Source organism: Prionailurus viverrinus, chromosome A3, assembly GCF_022837055.1.
Source record: "Prionailurus viverrinus isolate Anna chromosome A3, UM_Priviv_1.0, whole genome shotgun sequence".
NCBI lineage: Eukaryota > Metazoa > Chordata > Mammalia > Carnivora > Felidae > Prionailurus > Prionailurus viverrinus.
Window position 1 is genome coordinate 30,175,296 of NC_062563.1, and position 14,696 is coordinate 30,189,991.

General features: G+C 45.3%; 1 protein-coding gene and 1 long non-coding RNA gene across 9 annotated transcripts in view; one reads left to right on the top strand and one right to left on the bottom strand.

Moving 5' to 3' along the window:
* Window positions 1–6,159: 6,159 nt before the first annotated feature.
* On the bottom strand, window positions 6,160–8,712 carry LOC125161572 (uncharacterized). Of its 2 annotated transcripts, none has more exons than XR_007150677.1 (3): window positions 8,427–8,712; window positions 7,701–7,893; window positions 6,160–6,635 (listed from the first exon to the last, which is right to left on the bottom strand). It is a non-coding gene; the product is annotated as an uncharacterized LOC125161572 (long non-coding RNA). The 2 variants fall into 2 exon arrangements; XR_007150678.1 differs by lacking the exon at window positions 6,160–6,635 and adding an exon at window positions 6,786–7,093.
* Window positions 8,713–8,844: 132 nt separating this feature from the next.
* The window catches only part of ATRN (attractin), a 168,261-nt gene continuing 162,409 nt past the window's right edge, over window positions 8,845–14,696 (top strand). For all 7 annotated transcript variants that reach the window (XM_047851704.1, XM_047851706.1, XM_047851707.1 and 4 more), the window contains exon 1: window positions 8,845–9,302. In XM_047851704.1, the coding sequence (XP_047707660.1) occupies window positions 8,926–9,302 (377 nt within the window). In that variant the 5' untranslated portion in view covers window positions 8,845–8,925. The remainder of the gene's footprint in view (window positions 9,303–14,696) is intronic.

Genomic DNA, 14,696 nt, shown 5'->3' on the forward strand with positions numbered 1-14,696 from the left:
CCCTATTTGGGACCAACTGTGTCTTAGTCTGGTGCCCCCCAAAGCAGAACCTGATTAAAAAAAACAAAAACAAAAGCAAAAACCAAAACTATGTGCAATATTTTATTCAATACTTTATTGAAGAGTGTGATCTCAGAGGGCAGGAATGAGGGACAATAAATGAAAAAGGGAAGCACAAGGAGGCATGATCAAGTTGGCTACCATGAAGAGTGATTTCTTAATCCCACAGACCTTGTGAGAAGTTACATATACTGAGTCTTCAGACTGTCGATCTCGGGATGAAAAGGAAAGCAGTTGTCCATTGTCAAAGTTTGCCTCAAAGAGTTTTAAGTGCCTGGCACTTTTGCGTTGTGCATACCAGGCAGGTTTCTACAGTATTCCACACTGCAGCATTAAAGAGAAGCCCTGAAGCTGTGCCAGGCCACACCTGTGTGCAGCTGGTTGGAGCCTGTGCAGAACTGATATGGGCAGCAAAGTCTGGACTAAATGACAGGTGAGCCTGAGGGGATCTGGAGTTATGCACAGAGATGTCTGATATAAACTATTAAAAAAAAGGGGGGGGAGTGGGACAGGGAGAGAGAGGGAGAGAAGGAGAGGGAATGAATCAGGGGAACTTGAATGCTATTGAATTTTGACTGGAAGTCTTTGGTGACCTTAAGGAATTATTGTTAATTTTTTGTGTGATTACGGTATGGTGTTTATGACATTTTTTCAAGACTTATCTTTTAGAAATCCATACTAAAGGATTTGTACATGAAACAATATGATGTCTGGAATTTTCTTCAAAAGAATCCAGTTTTTAAGGGAGAGTAGACGGAGGCATAGCTGAAACAAGATTGGCCATGAGTTATATGCTGATTTTGAAAACATCCACTAACTTCGAACCTAATTTCTCTCCCCTTGAATGTGGATGGGACTTAGTGACTTGTTTCTAATGAACACAATGTGGTAGAAGTGATATTGTGTGTCTTCCAAGACTGTGTAATAAAAGTCATTGCAACTTCCACCTTGCGCTCTTTTGGATCATTTGTTCTGGGGGAAGCCAGCTACCCTGCTGTGAAGACACTTCAGCTGCTCTGCGGAGAGGGCCACGTGGCAAGAAACAGATGCTTCCCGGCAACACTTTACCAGCCAGAGGTGAGGGTCACCTTGGAACAGATCCTTTAGCCCCAGCTAAGGCTTCAGATATCTGCAGGCCAGGCAGACAACATGACCACAAGCTCATGACAAATCCTAAGACAGAACCGCCCAGTTAAGCCACTCCTAAAATCCTGACTCTCGGAAACTGTGCAAGATAATAAATGTTTATTACTGTTTAAATATGCTAAGTTTTGGGGTAATTTGTTACACAGCAGTGGTCAACTGAAATAAATTAATAATTGTTGAAGCTGAGGGTTGAGTTCATTGTAGGATTCTGTTTTTGTATATGTCAAACTACATTTTCTTTTTTATTATTTTTAGAGAGAGTGTGTGAGCAGGGGAGATGGGCGGAGGGGGAGAGAGAGAGAAAGAATCTTAAGCAGGCTCCACACTCAGCACTAAGCCTGATGCAGGGCTCGATCCCATGATCCTGGGAACATGACCTGAGTTGAAATCACGAGTCGGATGCGCAACCAACTGAGCCACCCAGGTGGCCCTGTTTGGCATTTTCCATGATAAAAATTAAATACTGAATGCCTATATTGCATCTTCATGTTAAGTCATTTCCAAGTGGATTAAAGAGTATCTGTCAGGGGCGCCTAGGTGGCTCAGTCGGCTGGGCATCCGACTTCAACTCAGGTCATGATCTCGCCATTTCCAAGTTCGAGCCCTGCATCCGGCTCTGTGCTGACAGCTTGGAGCCTGGAGCCTGTTTCAGATTCTGTTTCCGTCTCTCTCTGCTCCTCCCCCACTCATGCTATGTCTCCCTCTCTCTCTCTCTCTCTCTCTCTCTCTCTCTCTCTCAAACATTAAAAAAAAAACTATCTGTAAAAAGCGAAAATTCCTGGTAAATTATCATCTCTTTAACCTCAAGGTAGGAAAGGATTTCTTAAACAAGACATGAAAAGCACAGACTACCAGGGCTCCTGGGAAGCTCAGTCAGTTAAGAGTCTGACTCTTGATTTTGGCTCAGGTCATGATCTCGCTGTCATGAGATTGAGTCCCTTCAGGGCCTCAATGGCCCTGGCTGTGGAGCCTGGTTAAGATTCTCTCTCTCCCTCTGCCCCTCCCCTGCTCATAGACGTGCTCCCTCTCTCTCTCTCTCTCTCTCTCTCTCTCAAGAAAAAAAAAAAAAAAAAAGAAAATCACAGACTATTGAGAAAAGATTGATATATTCATATACATTAAAGATAACTATTTATTAGATGATACTATAAAGAAAGTGGTACTTGTTACACATATAATGAAGAAAAGACTAGTATCTGAATATAGAAGTGACACTCACAAATCCGTAAGAAAAAGAAGCAATTCAATAGAAAAGTGGGCAAAGGATATGAATGCTCACTTCACAGAAGGGGAGACCTAAATGGTCAATAAACAAATAAAAAACTGATCAACCAGTGTCTCTCTGTGTTGGTCCCCTCAGTAATTAACACTCTCTCCCCTAGCAGATATTAACAATGGCTGACTGGAGTTGGTATATAAATACCTGTAAACACCCTTGCCCCCTTGCCTCTCTGAGACATGTGTCCTGTACCACTTCCCAGAGTTCCCTCTGTGGAATTTCCCTGTGGAATGGCTCACACTAGTCACTGACTAATAACACATTCTGTATTGATTTTCTTCCCTTCCCTGTTTCACTTCCCTACTCTCCTGTTTCCTGGGATTACATCCCACATTAACCTTGAATTCTTGCCTCAGGGCTTTCTTTCGGGAGAACCTAAGCTAACAGAAGAGTGTTCAAGCTTCCTTGCCAGTATCAGACACAGTCTTGAGCCCTGGCAATTCTGTGAGAATTTCATGCACAAAAAGAAGCTATAGCCTTGAAATGCATATGGGAGAAAGGGGTCTGATGGCTTCAAACAAACCCTAAGGGTGGGAGGCTCAGACCAGTGGCCATAGGAATACACTTCAAAGCTACCCCAAGCCCAGGACTCTTGCAGGTCTGCTTTCTTTCTGTCCTCTTTCAACTCTGTACGTAATCAATGCCCTTGGCCCTGACTCACTGAGTTCATAGCTAAACTCTCCCTGTTGTTTGAGTCATTTTTGATATGCTGATCTGGCTTTAGACTGTTTAACTTGGTAAATAAACACTGCAATCTGGGCCATATCTCTAGCCACAGACCATGCTTTTGGTGAGCTGGTTCTGTACACAGGGTTATCTGCTACCCCTCCTCCATACTGGGGTTCTGGCCGCGGTCATAGTACAAGTGAACACAAGAACCACCTCCCTGTAATGAAGGCTGCATTGCTGCCAGTGGCTTCTCGGATGATGGGAGTTTATGCCAATGGCTTGACAGCAACATGAGATGGGGACCTCTGTGTGGGCATCAGAAGCCTTGATCACAACACTGGCAGCAGTTAATATCAGTGCCTTGGGCAAGCACTAGCAATAGAGACGGTGTTTCTACTGCACCAGCACAGTGGCCTTTCATGGGAGCCAGCTTAGAGAGTTAGTTTCTCTATGAGCCAAAGCAGGAAACAAGGAAATGGACATCTTCCACGGGTTTGCCATACTGTCTCAGTAGTAGTATCTTCTGTTATGGTGTTGGGTATATTTAGGGGGACTTCCAAATTCTTGTGGCCTGTGTTACTTACCTACTGCTGTAAGACAAACTGCCCCCAAATTTAGTGGCCTACAACAATTTATTATCTTCACAGTTTTTATGGGTCAGAAATTCAGGAACAGCTTGACTAGGCAATTCTGGCTCAGGGTCTTTTGTGAGGTCTCAGTCAAGATGTTGGCCAGGACTGGCATCATCTGAAGCCCTGACAGGGGCCAAAGGATCCATTTCCAAGTTGTCTTACACACGTCTGGTAAGTATGTGCTGGTTCTTGGTGGCAGGTTCCCGTTCCTCCCCACCTGTGCCTCTCCACAGGCTGCTCAAGTGTCTTCATGACATGATGGCTGGCTTCCTCCAAAGCAAATGAAGAGAGGACAGGGAGGAGAGGGAGAGGGAGAATGTGAAGGAGAGGAAGGGAAGGAGAAACTATCCTTTGTATGACCCAGCTTCAGAATATACATAGTATAATTCTACCACATTCAAGTTGTTAGAAGAGAGTCACTAAGTCTGGCCTTTATTCTACAGAGAGGAATTAAACTCCAACTTTTAATGAGAATATCAAAGAATTTGTGGAAATTTCTTTTATTTAAAAAAAATTTTTTTTTGAATGTTTATTTTTGAGAGAGACAGAGAGAGAGAGAGAGAGAGAGAGAGAGAGACAGAGACAGAACATGAGCTGGGGAGGGGCAGAGACAGAGAGGGAGACAGAGAATCCAAAGCAGGCTCCAGGCTCTGAGCTGTCAGCACAGAGCCCGATGCAGGGCTCAAACTCACAAGCCATGAGATCATGACCTGAGCCGAAGTTGGACGCTCAATCGACTGAGCCACCCGGGCACCCCTGTGGACATTTCTTTTAAAGCACCATCTTGTTTTTAAGTTTAATAACTAATTGTAACTTGGATTATAAGGTTTTTTTCAAGTCCTCTGTCCTTTGAGTTGCTATAAAGGCCACTTCCTGTATTCATGGGGCTTACCTATGGCAGCCACCAGGAGCTCTGACAACAGCTAAGGGGGCTAATCCTATGCTCCCAGATCAAGGATCCCTGAACATTTACTTGTAGAGCCTCCCAAGTACTATAGGGATCTTATGTTTGTAAGTTGACCTATCCTTCACACAGGACCTACCATTGCTACCATTGTGTTTCTTCCAAACCCTCAGGATCAACCTTTTTCACAGGCAATATAGTACCTTACATGTTAGGTAAGATTCTGATATCTATAATTAGGGAATTGCTTTGTTCCAAATAGATGAAGAGTATAAGAAGATCCTTGACATAAAAGATGTTGATTTTTCCAATAGTACAGAGTGAAGTCTCTTAATAGTGAAGTCTCTTAAGAGTCTCTTAAGAGTGAGACTTCTTAACCGAAGTCTCTTAAGAGTGAAGTCTCTTGATACTTAGGGAAGGTCAGATAGCTTGATCAGATAGATCTTACCAGGGCGGCATTCATCCTTACAATCCAGTGCTCCATAAATATTTGTTGTATACAGTAGACTGATACCCCTCCCCAATTTTTTTTTGGATCTTTCTTATGGCTGTGATTGTTGGCTGGCTGCCAAATGAGATTTGTATACAAAACAATGCCTTCTTGTCTCAAGATGGAATCAACTCTTAGATACAATCTATGTCTTAAGGCTCTCCATAGGTTTAGGCTGCCGCTTGACTCCAGATAAGACCACATCTTTGCTTAGCTCCCTTCCCTATCTGTCCTGCTTCCTTCATTGCCTTTGTCCAGAGAGCACTCTCATAATAAATCCTGTTTCGGGCTCTGCTTCTAAGGAAACTGACCTAAGACAATGCATGAGTAAAAGCCAAACAATTGTTAAAAACATCCATGTCCATGACCTGGAGACAATGCAAAGATACAGAAAATGATGACATGAAATTAGAGAGAGCAAAGGGCATACAAACAGAGAGAATGCCTTTCCTGAGTTTAAAAAAAAAAAAAAAAAAGAAGGAAAAAATGGGCAGAGGTAACTTCAAACCGTCTTAGTGGATACAAACCTCCTTGGCCACGCAGTTGGTGAGGACTCTGTTATGTGGAGTCTGGACTTAAAGCAGTTCCAGGAATTTTTTGCCATTGGAATTCCTTGCCATTAACATTACAATTTCTAGGTCCTGGAAGTGGCCACCTTGAAAGGACTAGTGGAGAAAATGATGGTGTGGGATTTCAGATAGAACAGTCATAGAGTGTTGGTGGTAAGGTGTAAGGAGTCCAGCAGACATGCTTCTGGAGCTGCAATGACCCTTTTCAGGAAGAATGACCCAATGATCAGAACCCTCTGTGTATAATATATAAATGACTCATTGTACATCCTATATGTATATACAATTACACAGCCATTGTTAATCAAGTTTACCTTAAAGACTTATTCTTATCTTTGGAGGCAGGAAGTTACAGAGTATTTTGGGAATTTATTGCAGTCCTAAAACAAACCATCCCCAAACTCAGTGGCTTAGAGAAGTACATTTATTTATTTTGCTCATGTATCCGCGGTTTGGGTGGGTTAGCAGAGGTGGCACCCCCTCTGCTTCATTAGTGTCTGGGGCCTTAACTGGGAAGAACGGAACGGCTAGGGTCCGGAATGGCTGCAGCTGCTTCCTTACAATATGGCAGTATCAGATTAGCTGGGCTTCTTTTATGGCAGCTGGTGTTCAGCTCAGAGCAAGTGTTCGAAGGCACTCAGAAAGAAGCAGCAAAACTTCTTGGACCTTGATTCAGAAGTTTCAGTATTTCACTTCCACCACAGTCTACTGGTGCAACAAACACTAAGACCAGCCCAGATTCAAGGAGTTGGGGGAATTAGTCCCCATCTTTCCATGGAAGGAGTGCAAAACAATTTGTAGCCATCTTTAATTCCATCATGCAAAAGTATAAAGTGCAGGAGACTCTTTGACAACAGTAAAGGAGAAAGAAGATTGCAGTATTTCCCTGCATAGTCAAGGTAAGATTTTGTTTGTTTTTTATTAAAAAATTTTTTTTAGCGTTTATTCATTTTTGAGATACAGAGAGACAGAGTGTGAGCGGGCAGGGGCAGAGAGAGGGAGACACAGAATCTGAAGCAGGCTCCAGGCTCTGAGCTGTCAGCACAGAGCCTGACATGGGGCTCGAACTCACGAACTGCTAGATCACGACCTGAGTGGAAGTTGGACGCTTAACCGACTGAGCCACTCAGGCGTCCCAGATTTTGTTTTTTTAAGGCAAGATCATTTGAGCAAAACATGGCTAAGGAAAGAGAACCAGAGAAGGGAGTAGATTAAAGAGGAAAACATTTGCTGTACCAAGGTTCTAGGGCAGCCATATTGCCGCCCTGTGGACGCAAACCATTTTCTCTTATCTCTGAGTATTCGTAAAATTATGTGAAACTTCACAGCCTGGCTTCAGTTTTGCTGTGAAGAAAGAAGGGAAAGTCTGGTTCCATTTCTGGCCTGGGGGAGTAGGGAGAGCAGTGCTTCCTGAAGCCAGGGCATAGCTTCATGTAAGCCACCTCCATCTGACTGGGTTCTTGCCAGAGGGTAGGGCCATGTCTTCCATCCCCACCTCATTCTACACAGCCCCTGTAGGACACTGCAGCAAAAACCACCCCCAAACCAGAATGCCTGTGGTAGGGCCTAAGCTGAACAATGTGTTTTGTGTAACAATAGGAGGGATGTGTGGGTGGAGAGCTGAGGGCGGAGACTGGTGGGCTGTTAGGCTTCACCTGCCTTGAAGTGGATACACAGGAAGGTAGGTCAGGACCTAGGTATGAGTATGGGGGTATATTCTAGAATTCTGAGCTCTAAGGTAAAGCAAAAGTGGATTTCTTTGTTTCCCAGGGACTGCAGGGTGCTCAAACTCTGAGCTGACCCAGGAATATTCCTCACAACACCAGGCTTATGTCAGACAATGTCTGGTTATCTATTGCTGAGTAATAAACCTCTCCAAAACTTAGAGGCTTCAACTGACAGCCAGTTTCTCGCTCAGGATTTTGGAAAAGGCACAGGAGGAAAGACTTACCTCTGTTCCAAGTAATGAGGAAAGCTCAGATGGCTGGGACAACCTAGGTGGCTTCTTCCCTCAATGACTGGTCCCTCAGCTGGTATGGGTTCACCAGGTACATGTGTCTGGGACTTCACTTCTCGGTGGTAACTGGGTCTCGACTTCTCCATGTCTCAGGGCCTTTCCCTCTCTATGTCTCTGTGTCATCTTTCTACAGCAAGGTGGAAGAGGGGGAGCAGCTCAGGATTATCAAAATCAAAATCAAGGTTACCAGGTATTCTCAAAGCTCCTATCTGTAATTGGCACGGTCACTTCTGCCACGTTCTGCCATTGGTTACATCGAATCACAGGTCCAGTCCAGATTCCAGGGTTGACGACCACACAAGGTTACACTGTCAGGAGGTTTGTTTCACTGGGGCCACCAAAGTAACAAACTACCTGACAAGAAGGGCTCTAGGTGCAGATGTGTGCGGTGGGCTGAGGGTGCTGGACTCTCTTAAGAGGTATTTGAGAACATATAGTGCAAAGTAAGATAACCCCAAATTTCCTCCCCAGAATTAAGGGTGGGGGCTCTGGTCGGCCACTGGATCGGCCTGAATCAAGGAAGCTGAACTCTTCACTCAAGAGTACTGGGCATTTATTGCGCATAGCCTATGCGCTGGGGTTAATACACGTGTTACTTCGTTGTCCCTACTTTACAGAGAGGAAAGCAGAGGCTGGTGCGCAGCACTCTTTCTACAGTACCGCACACCACGACGAAGCCTTCTAGGCCCCTTCTGCCCCGCAGGTGGTCCCCCGCAGGCAGACCGATGACACACGCCGGGGTCTCCGGAAGGGCAGTCCTCAACACAGCCGGCTTTGCTAGCAGAGCGGACGGCTCCCAGGCAGCCAACGGTAAGAGGCTGCCTCAGGGATGCTAACCCGTCGCCGGGGCACCAAGAGAAGGCTAAGAACCGGAGCGCAAAGGCGCCTCTGACCCGAGGGGGAAGGGGGTCTCAGCAAGCGGTAGACCGAGGGTCAGACACCCCCCTCCAAGGCCGCGTGTGCGAGAGGACGGCCCGCGCGCCGCGCGCCGCCCACGCACGCACGCACCGCTCCGCCTACCGCGCAGCTCTGGCCCCGCCCCCAGGATTGACCGCCCGAGCCACCGTCCGCACAGCCCCGCCCCGCACGGCCAGGCAAAGCGGAGCCGGCCGTGCGGTGTGTGTATGTGTTCGCGGGGCGCCGTCTCAGCCCCGGGAAGATGGTGGCGGCGGCGGCGGCGACTAAGGCGAGGCTGAGGAGCAGGACGGCGGCGACAGCGCTTGCGGGCAGGAACGGCGGGCAGCGCTGGGACTGGGACGCGACCGGGGCTGGGAGGCCGGGGCTGGGGGCCGGGCTGCGCCTCCCGCGGCTGCTGCTGCTGCTGCTGCTGCTGCTCCCGCCGCCGCTGCTGCTGCTGCCCTGGGCGGCCGAGGCCGCGGCAGCGGCGTCGGCGGTGTCGGGCTCAGCCGCAGCCGAGGCCAAGGAATGTGACCGACCCTGTGTCAACGGCGGCCGCTGCAACCCTGGCACCGGCCAGTGCGTCTGTCCCACCGGCTGGGTGGGCGAGCAATGCCAGCACTGCGGGGGCCGCTTCAGGTGAGTGGGGGGTGGTGTTGGAGGGTCAGGCCCAGAGGGAGACTGAGGCTAAGGGGCGCCGAGATGGCTCCAGGCCGGAGGCAGATGCCGGACAGTAAGTGGGGAGGGTACGGCCGCCCCTCGGTGTTTGAGGACCATTTGCTTCCGAGGAGATCATCGTCTCTGGCCTAGGGTTGTCTTGTACTGGAAGATGAAAAGGTTCGAGGCACGGGTGGAGGCACTACAGAGGGATTTGGGTGCGGCGGGTACATGAGAAGAAAGCTTAGGGTCCCGAAGAGTGTCAAAGCCAGTCCTTGAAACTGGGCCGCTTTCGGATAAACGGGGTATAAAAGAAAAGAGAGCTAGTCTTTAAGTAACACTTCGTTTTAACGTGTCCTTGTTCCCTAGGGCCTGATGAGTTCTCCGACTCATTGGAGATGTAGGGTACTCTGAAGAAACAGGGCCCTGGAAGTGATTTTTTGGCTGGAGATAGAAGGAAAAGGTTAGGATTGTGAGATATTAGAGATAGAATCAGTGGTTGTTGGCTAGAGGAAAGTGAAGAGACTCGCCTTTTGAAGCTCACTAGAGGTGGCTGGAACAGGATGGAGAGGGCATAGAAGGAGGTTCCTGTATGCCCTGGTTTCTGGAGAATATGGAGTTCTGAGTTGGCCTGGTTTGGGACAGTACCTCCTGGAGAGATCATTAATTCATTAATTAAAAGTTATCTGTTATTTGCTTCAGTTGTGAAAGGATTTCCAGGTAATGCAGACAAACAAATAGATTAGCTAGACTTTGACCTAGTCCACCTGGAATTTGGAATACAGTAAGAGAAAGATAGGTACACAAATGACCCTAGTCACCAGGACTACGGAGTCATTCATGCCTTTGGCAGATTTTACTAAACATTTTTGATGTCAGATGTGGAGGAGTGGGGAAATATGGAAACCAAGACAGAGGGTCCCTGCTCTCATGGATCTTACATTCCAGTGGGGGAGACAGGCAGTTAATAAGTAAATAAGCAAATAAGTAAAGAAAAAATGAACCAGATAATTTCAGATAATAGTAAAATGCTGTCAAGAAAATAAAACAGGATGACCTGATAGAAAATTATAACCAGTGAGTAACTTTAGGAGGAACTCTCATTTGAAGTGACATTTGATCAGACCTAAATGAAATAATGGAGAACCTGTGGGAATTCAGGGAGGGAGGTTGTGACGAGCTGGGGGAATGCAAAGAAGACTTCGAGAAAGAAGCGACATTGGATTTGAGCATTTGAAGCAAAATAGGATTTGGAAATGTATAGCTGGGAAAAAGAAAATTCCAGATGGGAGGAAGGATGCAAGCAAAATTGTGGAACCCAGGAAGCAAAGTATTGCTGGTACCAGCGTGTATAGAAGAGAGCTGTGAGAGGGATCTTTGGAATGGTAGAACTGTAGACTCATGTAATGTCAGATCTTCGGGGGAACTCAGAAACATTGAGGAGATGAGCTGTTTATTGTTAGGGAGTAACCAAGTGATTTCATGACCTGTGTGTAGTGGGGGCTGGCCTTGTAACTTTTTTTTTTTTAAGTTCATTTTTGAGAGAGAGAGATAATGCACAGGAGGGGCAGAGAGAGAGGGAATCCGAAGCAGGCTCCAAGCCATCAGCACAGAGCCCGATGTGGGGCTTGATCCTGTGAACCGGGAGATCATGACCTTAGCCAAAATCCAAGAGTCAGATGCTTAACCAACTGAGCCACCCAGTCGCCCTGTGGCCTTGTAACTTAGGGTGTTCTGATTTATGAATTACGTTAATTGACTCATATTTGTTGAGGGCTCCTCTGGGGTAAGTTGTGAGATACAGTGGCAAACAAGACCAACATAGTCCTGCTCTTATGGAGCTTACATTCTAGCTTGGGAATAGGAAATCTAATAACCGATTTATTATTATTTTGCTTGAGGCTATGGAAGAAAGGATAGAGGACAAACAGAGGACTTAGTTTGGAATGGTAAGGCTAGTGGCTGAATAAGTGACTTCTGAGTTGAGATTTGAAGGGTAGGATAGCACTGCCTATGTGAGGAGTGGGGTGCTAAAGGGCCAGCATGTCCAGAGGCTTGGGATGAAGGGGATCATGGCAAGCTGGATAGAAGGCCAGAGAGCTGAAGCAGAGAGCAAATGGGAGCATGGCAAGACTGGAGAGATAGGCAGGGGCCAGGCCATGTGAAGCCCTGTAGGTTGAGTTGAGAATTTTGACCTTTAGCTATCGAGCAGTGGAATGGCATAGTTCACTCTCATTTTCATGGCATTACAGGATTTTAGATTGGAGCCAGAGCAGGAATGGCCTGAAAGTAAGGCCAGAGCATTTTGAATTTGAAGATCTTCTAAGATCAAGTGAATGGGTGGTTGTGTCAGAGGAGAGTCCTTTAAGTTCTGAGAATCTGGAATGCTGTGGAAGGGAGTGGGGGCCCACAGGGTGTGGAGGAACATGCATAGCAAGATCTGTCTGTCTACTCTTCAGAGTATGTGGACTCATTGGGCACCTGGGTGGGGGCTGGCCTGGGTCAGGAAGGCAGTAATGAGAACCTGAGATAGGCTGTGGGAATGGAGGCAGGGTGGGTGCTAGGTGGTATTGCAGAGGTAAAAGACAGGTCTTGCTTTGAAACTGGCTCATTCTTGGGAAGGGAGGGGGATGGTGAGGGAAAGCAAACTAGATCCTATCTTGGGCGACTGAGAAGGTAGTAATACCATTAACAGACATAGGGACACAGGAGGAGATTTTATGCACACTGAGATTGGGTGCTCTTAGGCTATCCACTTAGCAGGACAGGTGTAAGCATTGGGGTCGTTTGTGTATGAGGGAGATTGCCAGGGAGAAAGAGCAGGGGTCTCTTGTAGTCCAGAGGATTGGAGAAGAGCCACTTGTTATAGGGAATAAGCAGTCCTGACACTGGTTGTCTCAGATGGTGTCATGCATGAGTGAAGGGGCACCCCTGGTCTTTGTGGATGCTCTGTTTGAGCAGGTTGGAGGCGGTGTCACTGCTCTTTCCTGGGCAAACAGTTATGACTTTGGTCCTGATAATTCCAGTATATTTTATAGGCTTCTGGAATTTGCGTTTTTAAAAATGAAAGTAAGAGGAACTTAATGTCTCTGGCCTTTTAAAAAACTTTCATTAAATTGGTAGTGGAAGGATTCTTTTAGGGGAAGACTGAAATGTTGGTTTTGATTATAGTGGTACGTGTCTTGATTTAACTCACAGACCTTTTTGTTATTAAATGAAGAGACATTCAAATGAATACCTTTCTGGTTTGGAATGGCATCAAGTCAGTGTGTTTTTTAAATCTTTCTAGTTCCATAATTCCTGTGTGAAAATTGTAGTTATAAGGTCTTTTCTGTTAATTGAAAGGAATGTAAGATAATAAGAGGAGTAGATTTCACTGAAGTTATCGCTGGATGCATACTATGTGCCAGGGACCTGGCCAAATGTTTTCATATGCATTGTGCCATTTAATCTTCTGGACAACTCTGAGGGTGTCGTATAAAATTTGTGTTATTATGTGGTTGCAGTTAGAAAATCACTTAATTTTTTTTCCAAATGAAAGTTCCTACAGAAATGATTAATCACAGAGGATTTTATTATTGGTGTCAGTTTAGTAAAAATTACTATGGAATCTTTGATGGATGATTTCTAAAGCAGTGCCAGTTTCATTTATTTTTATGTTAGCATTCATAATTCAGTGATCATTTTTTTTTTTTTAATTTATTTGAGGGGGAGGGGCAGAGAGAGAATCCCTGACGCGGGGCTCAATCCCACGAACCACGAGATAATGACCTGAACAGAAATCGAGAGTCAGATGCTTAACCGACCAAGCCACCCGGGCACCTCATCAGTGATCATTTTCTTCTATTTGTGACCTCACCATTGAAATTTTTCTTTGGAGGATAAATACATGCCACCAAATTAGAAATAAAGATAGTAAGCCCATTTATGAAATTAATTGCATTTAATTCTTCTATCAAGTGGAAGTTTCAGGAGGATAGACTACAATAGCCTAGTGAATGGGAGCCTTGTAATTACCCAGGATATTAAGAACTTCCCTTCCCTAGAAGGAAAAAATATGCAGCGCCTGGCTCATTCAGTTGGAAGAGCGTGAGTCTCTTGATCTCAGGGTCATAAGTTCAAGCCCCACGTTGGGCGTAGAAATTATTTACAACAAATTTTAAAAAACGAAAGAAAGAGAAAGAAAGAAAAGAAATAGGCATTTATTGAGCATCTATTTTGTGCCGGGCATGTGGGGTGATGGTGGTATTAGTCGCAGCAGTAGCTGCCACCAGCGTTTTTCCCATTTTTTTCTAGGTGTTGTGTCAAGTGCCATTTAGAAATTACTTATTTCAATCCTTAGAGTGAAGTTATTCCCATTTCACGGATGGGTGAACTGAAGCTTGGAGATACTGAGTAACTTGCTCCAGCTTATACAACTTGTGAAAAAACTGGACTGGGATTTGAATTCAGGCCTTGTTAATTCCTATACCTTGCTTTCCATTGTACCATTTGTCCTCTCATTTTTTTCTGAGTCCAGTCACCCTTTATGAACATTCTTTGGAAGGGTTTCCTGATGCCATTAAGAAACAAAGGAGGAAAAATAGATTTATTGCAGCAATATGCTGGCATTAAAATAAACAAACAAACAAACCAAAGGAAAAAACAAACCCTTAACTTACTCGAACCTGTTTGGCTACTGATCAGGGACATGTATACCTATATGAAAGGAAATGTCTGGAAAATAAAATTTGAAAAAAGAAAAAGGTAAAAAAAAATTTTTTTTGTTTTGGTTTATCATAACTACTAAGCAGTATTAACTTGAAGCCCTAAATTTATGTTCATGAGTCAAATAGACTTGTCTGTGTTCCCCAGTAGAATATAAGCTCCATGAGCTCTGGCTTCCCAGAGCCTAGAACAGTGCCTAGGACATGGTGCACAATAAATATTTGTGGAATGAAAGAATAAAATTCTGCAATATCTTTTTTATGACTTACAAAAGAAGTCATCCTTACCTGTATGATTGCCATCTGTGTCTTTTGTTCTCATAAATCTCAGGCACTTCTTTGCCTTCTGTATGCTGGGCATCTTTTTTGGGATGTTTTATAGTAAGCCATCTGAGACAAACTTTTATCCTCATGGAAAAAAAGAGTCTTTTCCTTTATACTCTCTTATTTCAGTAGTCAATCCTGCGAAATAACCAAAGGTCAAAACTAAAGAGTAATTCTTTGCTTTTCCTGTTTATTCTCTCTAAAGTCTTAAAATTGTGTTCCTTCGCACTCCTGCTGCTGCTGTCCTAGATCATCTGGCCCTTCACCTCCTTGCTGACCTGCCTCTGTTGCACCCTGACTGGTCTCTTGCACCTCCAGAGTCCATTCAACACTTTGTCATAGGAAT